At 44.8% G+C, this 17,129-nt stretch overlaps 1 protein-coding gene across 1 annotated transcript in view; it reads left to right on the forward strand.

Moving 5' to 3' along the window:
- The first annotated feature begins 7,850 nt into the window (after positions 1-7,850).
- The window catches only part of TLL1 (tolloid like 1), a 193,138-nt gene continuing 183,859 nt past the window's right edge, over positions 7,851-17,129 (forward strand). The window contains exon 1 of the mRNA XM_038755294.1: positions 7,851-8,338. Within this exon, the coding sequence (XP_038611222.1) occupies positions 8,038-8,338 (301 nt within the window). The 5' untranslated portion in view covers positions 7,851-8,037. The remainder of the gene's footprint in view (positions 8,339-17,129) is intronic.

Consider the following 17,129-nt stretch of genomic DNA (forward strand, 5'->3'; position numbering starts at 1 on the left):
AATGTGACTGATGGGAAGGACGAATATAACGGGTTCATTTCTCCTGCTCCTTTGTTCATTCATTCATTCATTCAATCGTATTTATTGAGCGCTTACTGTGTGCAGAGCACTGTACTAAACGCTTGGGAAGTACAAGTTGGCAACATATAGAGACGGTCCCTACCCAACATTGGGCTCACTTTGTTGTGTACCAGAGGCTCAGGCTGCAGAATGGGGGTCGTCTGCTCTGAAGCCCCCTCCCCCAACTATCCTAGGTAACTATAAGAGCAGAGAGGAGGATCAGGATTTTCCACTGAAGATTTTCCACTTCAGAATGAATCCATTTGAGTACGCAGAGAGCTAAAATCACAGGAAACAAAAGGAGAGCATGTAGGAGAGGATAGCCAAATGAAGTTTCGCTGGATAGATTCTTGTCAGTGATCTAACAGACCTAATAGTCCGTCACTGAGAAGACTCTGACCTCTCTAGTCCTAGTATGGAAAACCCATCAACCAGTGATATTTACTGAGTGCCTCCTGAATGCAGTATTTAGTGCTTGGAAGAGTTCAACAGAAGCAACATAAATGTTCCATTGAATTGAACTTACAATCTAAAGACAGTAAGAAGAAAACAATAAAATCTTGGCTCCTTTAGAAACTTTCTTCCAAGAGTTTCAGGAAATTTTATGTTTTATTTACATATTTATGTAATAAATAAGAGAATAGAAAGAGAAATGGAAATAGAAGAGGAATAGAGAAGCAGCGTGGCTCACTGGAAAACAGCACGGGCATTGGAGTCAGAGGTCATGGGTTCAAATGCCGACTCCACCAATTGTCAGCTGTGTGGCTTGGGGCAAGTCACTTCACTTCTCTGTGCCTCAGTTACCTCATCTGTAAAATGGGGATGAAGTCTGTGAGCCCCCCATGGGACAACCTGATCACCTGGTAACCTCCCCAGTGCTTAGAACAGTGCTTTGCATATAGTAAGTGCTTAATAAATGCCATTATTATTATCATTATATTTGGGATCACTACATTCTGAGAGGGAAGTAGAGGCATCATTTTCCTCATGTCTTGTCTCTTTCTGTCAACCTCTTGCTCACATTTTTCCCCGCCAAGAACCCCCTTCCCACTACCAATTGGCAAGCCATTGCTCTCCCCATGTTCAAAGCCTTCCTGAATTACATCTTCAAGAAGCCTTCTCCAGTTAATTTCTCATCTCCCCAATCTATACCTCAACAGCTTCATAACAATTGGATAATTCAAAAAATGCTGGGTATATTGGAAATGAAGCAGGGTTTTTTTTAAATTTTTTGTTGTTTTCCTAATTTTTCAATTGGTTTCTGTGGCAGAATGCTGGTTACTTAGGAAACTACTATAAGATGAGTTTGGATTGAATGTGTTGTCAAACTGATTGTCAGAGTGGTGAGCATTCTGGAGTTGTGGGAGAGTAGATGTAATATGAAAAATAATTTAGAATGCAAACTTTTCAATAAAAGGGAACTATGTAGGAAGCTGCAGTTCACTGAATCTGAGGGAATAAAGTTATATAATTGTGTGTTATAAATTCATGAGTTCATGTACAGAAGCAGCATGGCCTAGCACAGACCTGAGAGTCGGAGGGCCTGGCTTCTAATCCTATCTCCGCCACCCACCTGCCGTGTGCTCTTGAGCAAGTCACTTAACTTCTCTGTACCTCAGTTCCCTCTTCTGCAAAATAGGGATTCTCCCTCCTACTTTGACTGTGAGCCCCATGTGGGGCCTCATTATTTTGTATCTACCCCAGTGCTTAATACAGTGCTTGACAAATAGTAAGCGTTAAGCAAATACCCCAATTATTAAGGAAAAATAATGCTGATGCAGAGTTTTTTTTAAAGTGGCCTGATGAGTTCAACCCATCAATCGTACTTACTGAGAGCTCACTATATGTACTAAGCGCTTGGGAGAGTACAATCTAATAAAGTTGGTTGGCAAGTTCCTTGACCACAAAGGAGCTTCCAGTTTAGAGAGGGAGACAGACATTAAAATAAATTAAAGATATATACATCAGTGCAGTTCCTGCCTGGAATAATAGAGTATCCACAGTCTTACCCTTCAGGATTGAGAATATGCAGAGGGGAGTTGATTATGGTAATAATAATAATAATAACAGTGGTATTTGTTAAGCACTTACTATGTGCAATGCACTGTTCTAAGCACTGGGGGGATACAAGGTGATCAGGTTATCCCACTTGGGGCTCACAGTCTTAATCCCCATTTTACAGATGAGGTAACTGAGGCACAGAGAAGTTAAGTGGCTCAGTGGAAAGAGCCCGGGCTTTGGAGTCAGGGGTCATGGGTTCGAATCCCGGCTCCGCCACAAGTCTGCTGTGTGACCTTGGGCAAGTCACTTCACTTCTCTGAGCCTCAGTTCCCTCATCTGTAAAAATGGGGATTAAGACTGTGAGCCCCACGTGGGACAACTTGATCACATTGTATTCCCCCCAGCGCTTAGAACAGTGCTTTGCACATAGTAAGCACTTAACAAATGCCATAATAATAATAATAATAATTATTATTATTATTATGAAGTGGCTTGCCCAAGTTCACACAGTTGAGAAGTGGCAGAGCCAGGATTCGAACCCATGACCTCTGACTCCCAAGCAAGTGCTCTTTCCACTGAGCCACGTGGCATGCAGCACCATTCAGACTCTCTAATCTTGCCTTGCTGTGGAATGAACTGCAGGGATCCTCTGAAGGACTTGATATTCACCCCACTCTCAGCACAGTACTTATCTGTAGTTCATCAGCGTGGCTCAGTGGAAAGAGCATGGCCTTGGGAGTCAGAGGTCATGGGTTCAACTCCCCGCACCGCCGCTTGTCAGCTGTGTGACTTTGGGCAAGTCACTTAACTTCTCAGTTACCTCATCTGTAAAATGGGGATTAAGAGTGTGAGCCCCACATGGGACAACCTGATCACCTTGTGTCCTCCGCAGCTCTTAGAACAGTGCTTTGCACATAGTAAGCGCTTAACAAATACCAAAATTATTATTATTATGTTAATATCTGTCTTCCCCTCTAGGCAGTAAACTCCTGGGGGGCAGGGAACGTGTATTGTACTCTTCTAAGTGCTTAGTAGGTTGATCTGCACATAGAAGCAGCGAGGCCTAGTGGGTAAAGCATGGTCCTGGGAATCAGAAGGACCTGGGTTCTAATTCCAGCTTGGCCACTTGTCTGTTGTGTGACCTTGGGCAAGTTACTTAACTTCTCTGTGCCTCAGTCCCTTCATCTGTAAAATGGAGAATAAGACTATGAGCCCCGTGTGGGGCAGTGACTGTGTCCAACCCGATTTGCTCGTACCTGCCCCAGAGCTTACTACGGTGTTTGGCACATAGTGAGTGCTTAACAAATACCAAAGTTATTATTATTATTTTTATAAGCACTCAATAAACACCATTGATCTATTGATTGAATCTAAGTGGGCAGAGCGAAGCATACCGCAAAAGGGCAGCATGTACGGTTTTCAGCCACATTAGCCAGCTAGAGGCAGAACTGGAGTAGAACACAGGTCTTTCTCCTGATTCTCAAAGCCGTGCTCTTTCCACTGGGCTCAAAGTGGCTTGATAAGAAATAAAAGCATGTATTTGTAGCGATAAAATTCATGCCAAAGTTATTTCCAACCACTGTGATAATATTACTGTATATACAGTACAATTTTCTCTTTGGCATAGAATGTATCTTGGGTGGCTTATCTTGTCCAGCTGTTCACAGGCTTGTTGAAGGTTGATTCTTCTGTTAATGGTGATGCTGAGGTCAGGGGCAGATTGCCGGCTGAAAGTCAGGGGTGACATCAATTGAGAAGGGGGAAGGGTAATGGTGAGTGAACACAATCGTGCTGTGAGTGAAAAGCAATCTAACAGTCATTTCACTGGGAAGATTGGGCATCATTGCACTCAAATATTGTTCACAATCCTCTGTGCAACTGGCAATTAGCCACCTATCACAATGTATATGTTGCAGGACAAAATCAGCTTTAGGTTTGTGATCCCAAGCAACGAAAGAACAGATTATTTTTAAAAAGGTAGCTCTGTATGTACAATGTACAATGTGCGTACATACATACATGCATATGTACAATATTAGTACAGATTTTATTCTGTTTGCCCCATGAAAAAAATTGATCCTGCTCCCTTGCAGTTTGTCAGTCAGTCAATTGTATTTACTGAGGGCTTACTATGTACAGAGCACTGTACTAAGCGCTTGGGAGAGTACAATATAACAATAAACAAATAGAAGCAGCATGGTTCAGTGGAAAGAACATAGGCTTTGGAGTCAGAGGTCATGGGTTCAAACTCCGGCTCCACCAATTGTCAGCTGTGTGACTTTGGGCAAGTCACTTAACTTCTCTGGGCCTCAGTTACCTCATCTGGAAAATGGAGATTAAAACTGTGAGCCCCCCAAGGGACAACCTGATCACCTTGTAACCACCCCAGCACTTAGAACAGTGCTTTGCACATAGTAAGCGCTTAATAAATGCCATCGTTATTATTATAAACAGACATATTCCCTGCACACGAGTTACAATCTAGATGGGGAGACAGTTTGATCTCACTGAATTAATGAGATAAACAAGCATGTCTTGTGCTCTTGTACACAGTAGGGTGCTCAATAAATACCACTGGTTGATTGAAAAATGTTCATATTTAAAGGGTCGCATGCTTGTTGTTTTACCTAATTTGTTACTATAGCTTCTTATTGTTATACATTTGATTATTGTTCAAGGAGTTAATCAATTTAGTACCTCGTAAAGGAAAAAAAAACCCAACAATTTAAGAGCATTCTGTTACAGCTGCGGATGTGCTTAAAGACCTCTTAGCAGTATCTGATAGTCACAAGAGTTAAATGGAGGATTTTAAATCCTAGCTTCCAGCTTATTTTTAAAATATTATATTTCAATTTGAGGTGCCGATTTTAATGAGAATGAGGGTGGGAGTGAGAAACTCCTGTCCGACCAGGTTAGGGTTGTGGGGATGCAAGATACTTTTATGTCTATCTCTGTCCCAGGACAATTCCATTTTTAATTATGCAAATAAACACTCTCTTTTTAATGGTGCAACATAATTTGAGAGTGACTCAGCAAGGGAATTAAAAACCAACCAGTAAAACAGACTTGCTGAACAGTCCCTTCTGGATGTTGCTGCTTGTCTTCCTTTGCGACAGAGCTGGTGGCTCTGAAGGAACAGACCAGCACATCACTGCCTGAAAACACAAGAGGATTTTGAAGGTCCTGGGTTTTACTGTAACGATATTCTCTTCTAAAGCCCCATCACCATGCCTTGTCCCTTCACTTCGATTTTGCATCAAACATGATGAAATCAACTTTAAGATGGTCCATTGACTTTCCTTTGCCAAAATTGGAAATCAGAACAAACCCCCAATCGTGGGACAAGTATTGGAGTCTCAATGCATGGCTTAGTGGCAAGAGGACGTGGGTTCTAATTCTGACCCTGCCACTTGTCTGCTGTTTGACCTTGGGCAAGCCACTTTTAGCTTCTCTGTGCCTCAGTTACCTCATCTGTAAAATGGGGATTAAGACTGTGGGACAACTTGATGACCTTGTATCTACCCCAGCGCTTACAACGGTGCTTGGCACATAGTAAGCGCTGAACAAATACCATTATCATTATTATTATTATTAATGATTGTTTGTGTTGTCACTTTCCCTCTGAGTTCTGAGCTGTGTGTGTGTTTGTTTGTGTTTGTGTGTGTTTCTGTGTGCTATATGGTCTGTTGATGGTAGCAAAGAAGTAGAGGAGGCGGAGCTGGCATCCTGTTACAGACATTTGAGGACACCCGGTGTCAAGTGAAGCTCCAAGACCCACTCAAGACCTTTCAGAAGTCGCTGCTAGAGGTGACACTGAAAGGAGATTAGAAACTCCCAGTCTCCTCCCACCACCCCCTCCCCATCCCTCAGGAGGAGGAGAAGGCGGCTCACCTTCGTTGGAAACTACTTGCAGATGTGACTGCCGACTCGGAATTGCTCACAACGGGGGATTTTTTTTTTTTTTTTACAGAAATTTCTTTTTCTCGTGTTTTTCACCCCTCTTTCGTCCAATCTCCCACAACTGTGTTTAGTTGTCTTCAGGCCGATAGGCTGAACTGTGGTTGATCGGACTGATTTAACATCCACTTTTCCCCCAAGGCCCCCTGCCCTCCCACCTCTCAGTTGCTAGCCCCCTCCACACACACATTCACACACACACACACACACAAACACACATATATACCACCGACTTTCTGAACACGGAACCCGCACGATGCAGAGTAGCTGAGGCTCAGGAAGAGGGAAAAGCTGCAGGAACTTTGCTATCCAAATAAACCTCCCCAAACCATTCTTCCCATCCACGTGAGGGCCGAGCCAGCCGGATTCCAGGATCTCAGCCTCTCCGCCTGCTGCTGCGATCCGTAATTTTATTTAGATTTTCCGGCTTTTTTCCTTACTTTCAGTTTGGGGCTTCGCAATTTCTGAGCTAAACTTTGGCGAGCAACAGACTTTTTCTTTTATAACGCCTTTCCCTATTTAAACAAACAGCCCAGGCCCGAACGTTTATTTTAGGGCGGCGCTAACATTAAACAGCAGCAGAGGAAAGAACCACGCCGCCTGTTTATTTGGGAAGGAGGGGGAGGGAGGAGCGGGATTTTGTTGCTAAAGGATCACGAATCTTTCCAAGTCGCTGGCACTCTAAATTATCCATTCCCGATCTATGCATTTAAGCAGTGCATATTGCACAGTCGCATACACATCATATGGATCTTTTATCTAGGAGAGAATAAGGAAAGAGAGATGTTCAGTGAGCTTAGAGAGAGAGAGAGAGAGGGAGTGTGTGTGTGTGTGTGTGTGTGTGTGTGTGTGTGTGTGTGTTTGCATAAGACTATCAAAGAAGCCAGATCGGGGGCTGCAGCCCGGATCCTGACCCTGATTGTATGAATAAGTAAGCAGGATGCCGGTGATTGGGTTAGATGCCTCCCAAGATTTTTTAAGTTAGGAAGGGGAAAAAAAAAACACACACCCGACGAGCATAAGAAAAAAAAGTCAATCCCCAAACTAGCACTTTTCTAGTCCCTCTTCAATCAGCGCTCCTGCCTGGGATCATTGCAGGGCTGGGAAAGTCTGGCGGCCTGGACATTACTGCCCTTTCTCCGTTTCTTTTTCTTCCCTTTCAGTTCGGATGTCCTGATGCGCTCACCAAATCCATCTTCCAGCGGTAGCAGCAGCAGGAGCAGGACGAGGAGGAGACACAGACGGAGCGGTGCTGGACTTCTAGCAGGAGCCGTAACCAAGGGGAAAGCCTCCTAAGACACTGCTCTTCTCCCGGAGGAGCAGGAGCAGAGGCAGGAGCAGGAGCAGCAGAAGGAGTAGGAGCAGGAGCAAGAGGAGGAGCAGGAACAGGAGCAGAAGCAGGAACAGGAGCAGGGGAAGGAGCAGGAACAGAAGCAGAGCAGGAACAGGAGCAGGAGCAAGAGGAGGAGCAGGAGCAGGAGCAAGAGGAGGAGCAGGAGCAGCAGCAGGAGAAGGAGTAAGAGTAGGAGCAAGAGGAGGAGCAGGAGAAGGAGAAGAGCAGAAGCAGAGCAGGAGAAGGAGCAGGAGAAGGAGAAGAGCAGAAGCAGAGCAGAAGCAGGAGAAGGAGCAGCAGCAGGAGCAGGAGCAAGAGGAGGAGCAGGAACAAGACAGGAGCAGCAGTAGGAGCAGAAGCAGGAGAAGGAGCAGGAGCAGGAACAAGACAGGAGTAGGAATAGGAGCAAGAGGAGGAGCAGGAGCAGGAGAAGGAGCAGCAGCAGGAATAGGAGCAGGAGCAGGAACAAGAGGAGGAGCAAGAGCAGGAGCAGGAGCAGGAACAAGAGCGGGAGCAGCAACAGTAGCCTCGTCGGGAAGTTTGGCCGGGGTTTTACCCTGCCCGACAGCAGCAAGAGCTCGGGTCCAAATCCCACCTTCCTCCTTCCTTCCCTCCCTCTTTCCTCCCGCACCAGCCGGTCTCCAACTTCTCCTTCGCAACGGCCCCAGACGCTCCCTCTCCCCCTTATGCTCCCGTTGCATCCGCACGGTCCCGGCCCCCTGGAAAGCTCAGTGGCCCCCGAGCCCGAAGGAGGACCAGCGCGCTCTGCCCCGCGCCCCATCCACCTCGCCCCGACAACACGGACAGCGGCCGGCCCATCTCTCCCGGGGAGGATGGGGATGGAAAAAGTCTTGTGGCTGGCCGCGGCGGGGTGGCTTTTCTGGGGGGACCTCTGTGTCTGCGCCCGTCCTGGGGATGACCCCCCTTACGATCTCCGAGAAGAGGACAAAGCCGAAGGAATAGATTATAAGGATCCCTGCAAAGCCGGTAAGTGACCCTCCAACCTAACGACTGCTTTTCAAATATTCCAAAAGGGGGAATTCACCTGTTTCCTCTCCTTCCCCCTTCTGCACCTCCCCTCCATCAGAAAGCGATTTTTTTTTGGAATAACCGTCCGAAGGAGACGCCTCTGGAACAGCTCTGGATAAAGTTTCTTGGAGTACTTTATCCAAGAGTGAGAAGCAGCGTGGCTTAGCGGGGGAGTCAGAGGTCATGGGTTCGAATCCTAACCCTGCCATTTGCCAGCTGTGTGACCTTGGGCAAGTCGCTTCACTTCTCTGGCCCTCATCTGTACAATAGGGATGAAGACTGTGAGCCCCACGTGGGACAACCTGATTACCTTCTATCTACCCCAGCGCTTAGAACAGTGCCTGGCACAATAGTAAGCGCTGAACGAATACCAACATTATTCTTATTCTTATTATTACTTCTTTGCTAGCTGCCCGGTGGGATTGCGAAGGACCGGTTTTCCCGGGACTGCTGTTTCTCAGTTTAGTGACAGTTTGCAGTTTGGACCGTGAGTCCCATCGCACGGAATCCCATAAAAGTGTGACTAACCGAGGGGGCACGGACTTGTGTTTGGGGGTGGGGCGTGGGGAACGCTTCCCTCTTTAATGCCAAGAAATTTTTCCTTCCCTGGAGCAAGAAGGTGGTCAGGGGAAATCCCTCTGCCGGCTCTAACTTGGACGGTTCCAGTTCTCGCAATCTCCCTGGCCCCTGAAGAAGTTGGCACGCGGATTGGGTTCCCCCACTTTTATTTCTTTCTTTCTTCTTCTTCTTCTTCTTCTTCTTCTTCTTCTTCTTCTTCTTCTTCTTCTTCTTCTTCTTCTTCTTCTTCTTCTTTCTATTCTTCTTCTTCTTCTTTCTTCTTTCTTCTTTCTTCTTCTTTTTCTTCCCTCCAGCTGGCACGTGGATTGGGTTCTCCCACTTTTGCTTTATTATTATTATTATTCCCCCAGCTGCCACTCGCATCGGCAGCGTGGCTCAGTGGAAAGAGCACGGGCTTTGGAGGCAGAGGTCATGCGTTCAAATCCCGACTCCGCCGATTGCCAGCTGTGTGACTTTGGGCAAGTCACTTCACTTCTCTGTGCCTCAGTTACTTCATCTGGAAAATGGGGATTAAGACTGTAAGCCCCCCGTGGGACAACCTGATTACCATGTAACCTCGCCAGCGCTTAGAACAGTGCTTTGCACATAGTAGGTGCTTAATAAATGCTATCATTATTATTATTGTTATTGGGTTATCCCATTTTTGCTTTATTTCTTCATTATTAATTATTATTATTATTATTATTATTATTATTATTATTATTATATCCCCCACCCAAGTTGCTACCATTCCAAACACGTGCAACCCAGCAACTACTGTACTGAAAGTCCCCAGATCCCAACATACACACAGGCTTGGGCAGTCTCTCTCCTCTCCCACCTTCCCACTCCTTTCTCTCTCTGCCTGTCCCTGTGTACCTCTTTCTGTCCGTGGGTATCTCTCGGTCCCGTATTTATTCGACGAGCAGCGCCCATCCTACCTGGGGTCGCCTTGGTCCCACTGCTGGTCCTATCTCGGTCGCTTGGGGGCGCTTTCTCGCCGCGTTGCCCGGGATAAGGACTAGTTCCAGGCCCAGGGCCAGGTGAGCGGAATTCCCGGGGAATTCCCGGGGCCACCAGGTTCCCGCCGCCTAGACCTGGAAGGGCATGCATGGGAGGAACATGATTCACTCATTCATTCATTCAATCGTATTTATTGAGCGCTTACTGTGTGCAGAGCAGTGGACTAAGCGCCTGGGAAGTACATCAGCAACATATAGAGACGGTGCCTACCCAACAACGGGCTCACGGTCTAGAAGGGGGAGACAGACGGCAAAACAAAACATGTAGACAGGTGTCAAAACTGTCAGAATAAATAGAATTATAGCTATATGCACATTGACAAAATAAATAAAGTAGGAGATATGTACAAGTAAAATAAATAGAGTAATAAATCTACAAATATATGCAAGTGCTGTGGGAAGGGGAAGGAGGTAGGGCGGGGGGATGGAGAGGAGGAGAGGAAAAAGGGAGCACAGTCTGGGAAGGCCTCCTGGAGGAGGTGAGCTCTCAGTAGGGCTTTGAAGGGAGAAAGAGAGCTAGCTTGGCGGATGTGTGGAGGGAGGGCATTCCAGGCCTGGGGAAGGATGTGGGCCAGGGGCCACGATAGCCCGGGGCAGGAGCTTCGGCTCACTCTATTTGCCAGCGGGGTTTCACACCTCTCCCCTGGTTTCCCGCTTTCCTCTTGGAGCTGAAACAGTTTGAGGCACGGGAGGTTCATAATAATAATAATAATGTTGGCATTTATTAAATGTTAACTTTGTGCAAAGTACTGGTCTAAGCGCTGGGGAGGTTACAAGGTGATCAGCTTGTCCCACGAGGGGCTCACAGTCTTAATCCCCATTTTACAGATGAGGTAACTGAGACACAGAGAAGTGAAGTGACGTGCCCAAAGTCACACAGCTGACAATTGGCAGAGCTGGGATTTGAACCCATGACCACTGACTCCAAAGCCCATGCTCTTTCCACAGTGTCACATTGCTTCTCCATTCATGCAATCATATTTATTGAGCGCTTACTGTGTGCAGAGCACTGGACTAAGCCCTTGGAAAGTACAGTTCAGATAATAATGGTATTTGTTAAGCTCTTACTCTGTGCCAAGCACTGTTCTAAGCGCTAGGGTCGATACACGGTAATCAGGTTGCCCCATGTGGGACTCATGGTCCTCCCCCTCTCCATCCCCCCTGCCTTACCTCCTTCCCTTCCCTACAGCACATGTATATATGTTTGTACGTATTTGTTACTCTATTTATTTATTTTACTTGTACGTATCTATTCTACTTATTTTATTTTGTTAATATGTTTTGTTTGGTTCTCTGTCTCCCCCTTCTAGACTGTGAGCCCCCTGTTGGGTAGGGACCATCTCTTTGTGTTGCCAACTTGTACTTCCCAAGCGCTTAGTACAGTGCTCTGCACACAGTAAGCGCTCAATAAATACAATTGATTGATTGATTAATGCCCATTTTACAAGATGTGGTAACTGAGGCCCAGACAGGTGAAGTGACAGGCCAAAAGTCACATAGTTGCTAAGTGGTGGAGCCGGGATTAGAAGCTACGACCTCTTGACTCCCAAGCCTGTGCCCTTTCCACTAGGGGAAGCTCCGGTCTGCAGTTTGTCCGTGGGGAGAGAGGGAAATTCCCATCCCTTAACCTCAGCCTTTGACGTTCAGTCTGCCATGAGCTCAGATCAGGTGGGAATAGTCTCTCTCCTGGTTCAAAACTGGCTGTCAGCTGCCTTTCTGTTGAGTCAGGTATCCCATACTTGGGAGGTGACCACACAGACACCAGCCTCTTGGTGTGCAGCCTGGCTGGGACTCTGAAATCCCCCGTGACTGAAGTTCCCCAATGGCGTTCAGGTGCCGATCTCTTGGAACGGAGACTTCGAGCCCCAGGGGGAGAGTTTTTCTTGGCTTTTATGAAAAACCTGTTGATTGGGTGACAGGGATACAAACTAGGTAAGATTAAAGAGAGTACTGGGTGGAGAGGGATGATGTGGTGTTGGTGATCCCCACTGGTGGGTTGCCTTTTGCCTCCTGAAATCTGCCATTCTCCGCGTTTTAATTGTCTTTAACCTAATGACATCTTCGAATGAGTGCTTGTGTCAAGTCGATAGAAAATTATGCACCTGCCGGTTAGAACTATATTACTTATTACTTCCCAATGGAATATTATTTGTTTCGTTGCTTCCCTTTCCTTGTCTGTAGCTAGCCCAGATTCTGCGTTTTAATCTGCCATTCTCCGCGTTTTAATTGTCTTTAAGCTAATGACATCTTGGAATGAGTGCTTGTGTCAACTCGATAGAAAATTATGCACCTGCCGGTTAGAACTATATTACTTATTACTTCCCAATGGAATATTATTTGTTTCGTTGCTTCCCTTTCCTTGTCTGTAGCTAGCCCAGATTCTGCAAGTGGTTATATACATGCTTGTGGGCAGTGTTCACTTTACTAGGGGAAATTTCGCTTGTCAGATATGAGAGCCAGAAATCTGCCTAATCATTGAGTTTAGTTATTAGATGTCACCAATTTGAATATCCATTGCACAAATAGACATAATTCCGTGGACATTGTACACAGCATATTCTAGATAGCTCCGGAATTGGTGTTTAAAAGAGGTTGGGTTAAGACCCCATGTTATTCATTTATTTAATTATATTTATTGAGCAATTGTTTGTGGAGCACTGTACTAAGCACTTATATTTGAAGTAAAGTTGAACTGGCAGTTCTGAAAGTAAGAGTACACTGTGTATATAGAAATGAGCATCATTCATTTCTAATTACATGTGGTTTTCATATATGATTTTTAGAAAAGTGAAGGGGGTCTTTGAATCTTTTTTTTTTATAAAGCTTGGACTACCCATGAAATAATGATCTGAGAAATAATAAAATAAATTGTCTGCAACAAACAGGTGGAATTAATCCATCAATATATTTACTGAGTGCATACTGTTTGCAGAGCACTGTATTAAGCACTTGGGAGAGTTCTAGTAGACATGTTCCCTCCACATAAAGTGGGTTTGCAGTGCTCTGGTTTCCTTCAAAGATGAAAGTAAGGAATGTGGTGGAGCCGGAGGAAATAGAAGGGAATATAGTGGCTAGTTGCTGTAAAGGGAAGGAACTGAAAAAGGGCCATAGTAACTTGGGATGTCCAATAACAGTTTGGCTAACTTTTTTTTTTTTTTACTTCCATTGGAAATAAAATAGTGTGTGTTCTCACCCTGGCTACCTTGACTTGCAGTCAGATAAACCCTGGCCTCTTCCTGTGACTCTTTGAACTGTCCACTGTGACTTTTAAAATCATTTCACCATGTCCATACCCCTTTCCCTTTCCCGCCTAGCATTACTTTAAAATAAAAAACTGGTTCCACCAATGACACAGCTGGTTGTGGCCCATGCCAGAGTCTCCAGCTCCCTCCTTAGCCTTATTCCCCATAGGGGCCTGACTTGGCATTGAGGGGGGTGGTGGAGAGAAATAAGATGTGGAGATGTGGATGTGGAGAAATGTTTTTTTTTTTTTTAAATGGTGTGCATTGGGAAGCCCACCCAGGGATGGTGGGCAAGGGGACTCTGGGGAAGTGAGGAGGGATTTTAGGACTTCTGGTTGGTGGGTACATAAGAGTCATGAGGAAAGGGAAACCACTTTAGAAGCTACAGAGGGGCTTTTTTTCTGAGGGAAAGGAAATAAAGAAAAATGGAGGGAGGGATAAGGAGATGGGGGAAGGATGGAAAAAGAGCTTGCCTGGGATTGTGTGGGCTTGACTGATTGCCAGCTGGGAATGGTTTTGTGGGACAAGCAGCTCAATTACTGCTGGTGAAAGTTGGCCCCTCAATGTGGAATTCCCCAGAGTACAGCCTTACTTGGGATAGGCATGATCTGCCTAGGCAGTCAAAAGGTTGACTGGGCTTGAAGGTAGGCCTGCTCTCTCCTTCTTGCTCTCTCCTACTTCATTCAATCATATTTATTGAGCACTTACTGTGTGCAGAGCTCTGTACTAAGCGCTTGGGAAGTACAAGTCAGCGTGCTCTGCACATGGTAAGCGCTTAACAAATGCCATTATTATTATTATTATTATATAGAGACAGTCCCTATCCAATAACGAGCTCACAGTCTGGGAGCCCAGCTGGTGATCTGGACATCACCAAGGGCCCCAGGGCCAGAGTACAGCCACAGGGCTATTGTGCAGTATTCTCTATGCACCTGTTGGAGTTGCAAATCTCAGCATTTCATAGGGACAGTTTACTACAGTGCTCTGCACACAGTAAGTGCTCAGTAAGTGCTTATCTTGTATCCCCCCCCAGCGCTTAGAACAGTGCTTGGCACATAGTAAGTGCTTAGCAAATACCATCATTATTATCATTAATCAATACCAGTGATTCATTCATTCATTCAATTGTATTTATTGAGCGCTTACTGTGTGTAGAGCACTGTACTAAGCGCTTAGGAAGTACAAATTGGCAACATATAGAGATGGTCCCGACCCAACAGTGGGCTCACAGTCTAGAAGGGGGAGACAGACAACAAAACAAAACATATTAACAAAATAAAATAAATAGAATAAATATATACAAGTAAAATACATAAATAAATAGAGTAATAAATATGTACAAACATATATACATATATGCAGTAATTGAAAGAACTCCTGAATTCAGGATGGGTCTGGCCAGGTCTACCGTAACTAAAGGTAGATAATGTTAGGTCCTGTATTCATTGGATTTGAGGTGGGCTTGGAATACTTCTACAGTACCCTCCTAAAATCACATCTTCTCCAAGAGGCCTTCCCTGACTAAACCTTCATTTCCCCTAACTGCCTTCTTCTCACCTTTGACTATGTATTTGGTTGTGTACCCCTTTGATACCCAAGTCTCTAGAACTTATGTAAATACTATTCATTCATAATAATTATTGAGCACTTACTGTGCACAAAACTCTGTATTGAAAAGCAGCGTGGCTTAGTGGAAAGACCACAGGTTTGGGAGTCAGAGGATGTGGGTTCTAATCCTAGCTCTGCCGCTTGTCAGCTGTGTGACTTTGGGCAAGTCACTTCTCTGTCCCTCAGTTACCTCATCTGTAAAATAGGGATTAAGACTGTGAGCCCCATGTGGGACAATCTGATAACCTTGTACCTATCCCAGCATTTAGAACAGTGTTTGGCACATAGTAAGCACTTAACAAATACCATCATCATCATTATTATTATTAAGCTCTGGGGAGAGTACAGTGTAACAAGCAGACACATTCCCTACCCACAATGACCTTATAGTTTAGAGAAATATCTTTATATACTACAATTTTCCCTATCTGCAATGTATTTTAATGATTGACTCCTTGCATAAGCTATAAGCTCTTTTTTTAAAAAATAAAAAATGGTATTTAAGTGCTTATTATGTGTCAAGCGCTGTTTTACATCTTGGGCCTAGGCTGGAAACAGTCCTCATCCCATGTGAGCCTCGCAGTTATGTAAGAGAGAGAGCAGTTATCGAATCCCCATTTTGCAATTGAGGAAACAGAAGCACAGAGAAGTTAAGTGACTTGCCATAGGTCACAGAGCAGGCAAGTGGCAGAGCTAGGATTGGCACTGACTTTCTCCAGCTTTATCCACTAGGTCATGCTCTCTTGTGGGCAGGGATTGTGTGTATAACGCTATTGTATATGCTTTCCCAAGTACATTATTATACAGAGCTCTGCACACAGTAAATGGTTATTAAATACCACTAATTCAGAAAAATAGGGTTGACTAATAGCTCTTGTTACTTCTGGCCTAGATTTATATGGACCCCTTTGGTGAATGAATAATTGGCTAATTTCAAGTCTGCTAGTGGTGACCTGTACTAAACTTGATAAATTCCATATTTTCTAGGAATCAATTGTTGCTCTATTCCTTCCTGGAAAAATAAAACAAAAAACAGAATCTTTGATCTGGAGGTGTACCAAACAAACAGAGTTGAATATGGTGCATGAAGTAAACATTTAAATAATGGGAAGATTTTTAATTGAGCAAAGCTTGTGCATTGAACAGAGTAAGATCAGTATTGTAGCTGTTCATGCTGGTGGCGGAAGGGTGGGAAACTCAGCTAGGTTTGTCTCAACTCAGGTCTTATTACAGAGGGGAATGGTCAGAGTAGTATCAAGACTGAAATGGGCATGATTAGATTTATGACAATGTACCGGTGGGAAGGAAGGAGGCTTTAAAATATATGAGGAAATGTGAGTAAACCCTAATTGAAAACATTTTGAAACAATGTCCTCCACCCCATTTGGATGCTAGTGCTTACGGGGGTGGAGTTTGCCATGCTGTCTTGATCTATTTCCCTCCAGCTCCTCTTGGATAAAGAAGGGTGGGAGGAAACGGGAAGGAGAGGAGAGACTAAAGAACAGTCTTCCTACAGGCTCAGTCAGATCTCCTTTAAAGTTGATAGAAGGCCTTTAAAGTAATAGAAAAGGCAAACGGATGAAGTAAAGAGTCTCGTTTGGGTGACTATCTCCTTACCTCCTGAGGCAGTCCCCTTCATGACTAGAGGCCATTCATTTGACATATAAAATTTGGATTTGTAGATTCATTCTCAATTCAGGTTCCAGAAGATGTGGGAAGTAAACATGAAAAGATTTGACATTCTGTTGTATTACCAGCAGAAGGTCCCACTTATTGATTAGGCTGTGAGTGTGTTTTTAATATAGTCTGAAAGTTCTGTAGCGGGGTGGACCCGATGTGCCTCCCTAAAGTTCTCTACTGGTAGGTGTGGCTGGGGGATTAAAAGGAAGAAAGCCCCAAATTGCAATTCAAAGAGCTGCAAATTCTCAGAATATTTTTGTAGCTCTCCAGTTCTAAGCAATATTCCGAGCAATCAATCATATTTATTGAGCACTTACTGTGTGCAAAGCACTGTACTAAGTGCTTGGGAAGTACAAGTTGGCAACATATAGAGACAGTCCCTACCCAACAGTGGGCTCACAGTCTAAAAGGGGGAGACAGAGAACAAAACCAAACATACTAACAAAATAAAATCAGTTCCGACATCTTGGAAGGTTAATTTGTGCCCTCAGAGCATGGTGCAGAGCAGGGGGCTTCCTGCTGATGATGAGGGTTTTGAGTCCCCAGTGAACCCCAAACTTCCAGCTGTAATAGTAATTGTAGTATTTAGGGCTTATTATTTGCCATACACTATACTAAGCACTAGGGAAAGTGCACAAT

This window comes from Tachyglossus aculeatus, chromosome 12 (genome assembly GCF_015852505.1).
Source record: "Tachyglossus aculeatus isolate mTacAcu1 chromosome 12, mTacAcu1.pri, whole genome shotgun sequence".
Taxonomy (NCBI): Eukaryota; Metazoa; Chordata; class Mammalia; order Monotremata; family Tachyglossidae; genus Tachyglossus; species Tachyglossus aculeatus.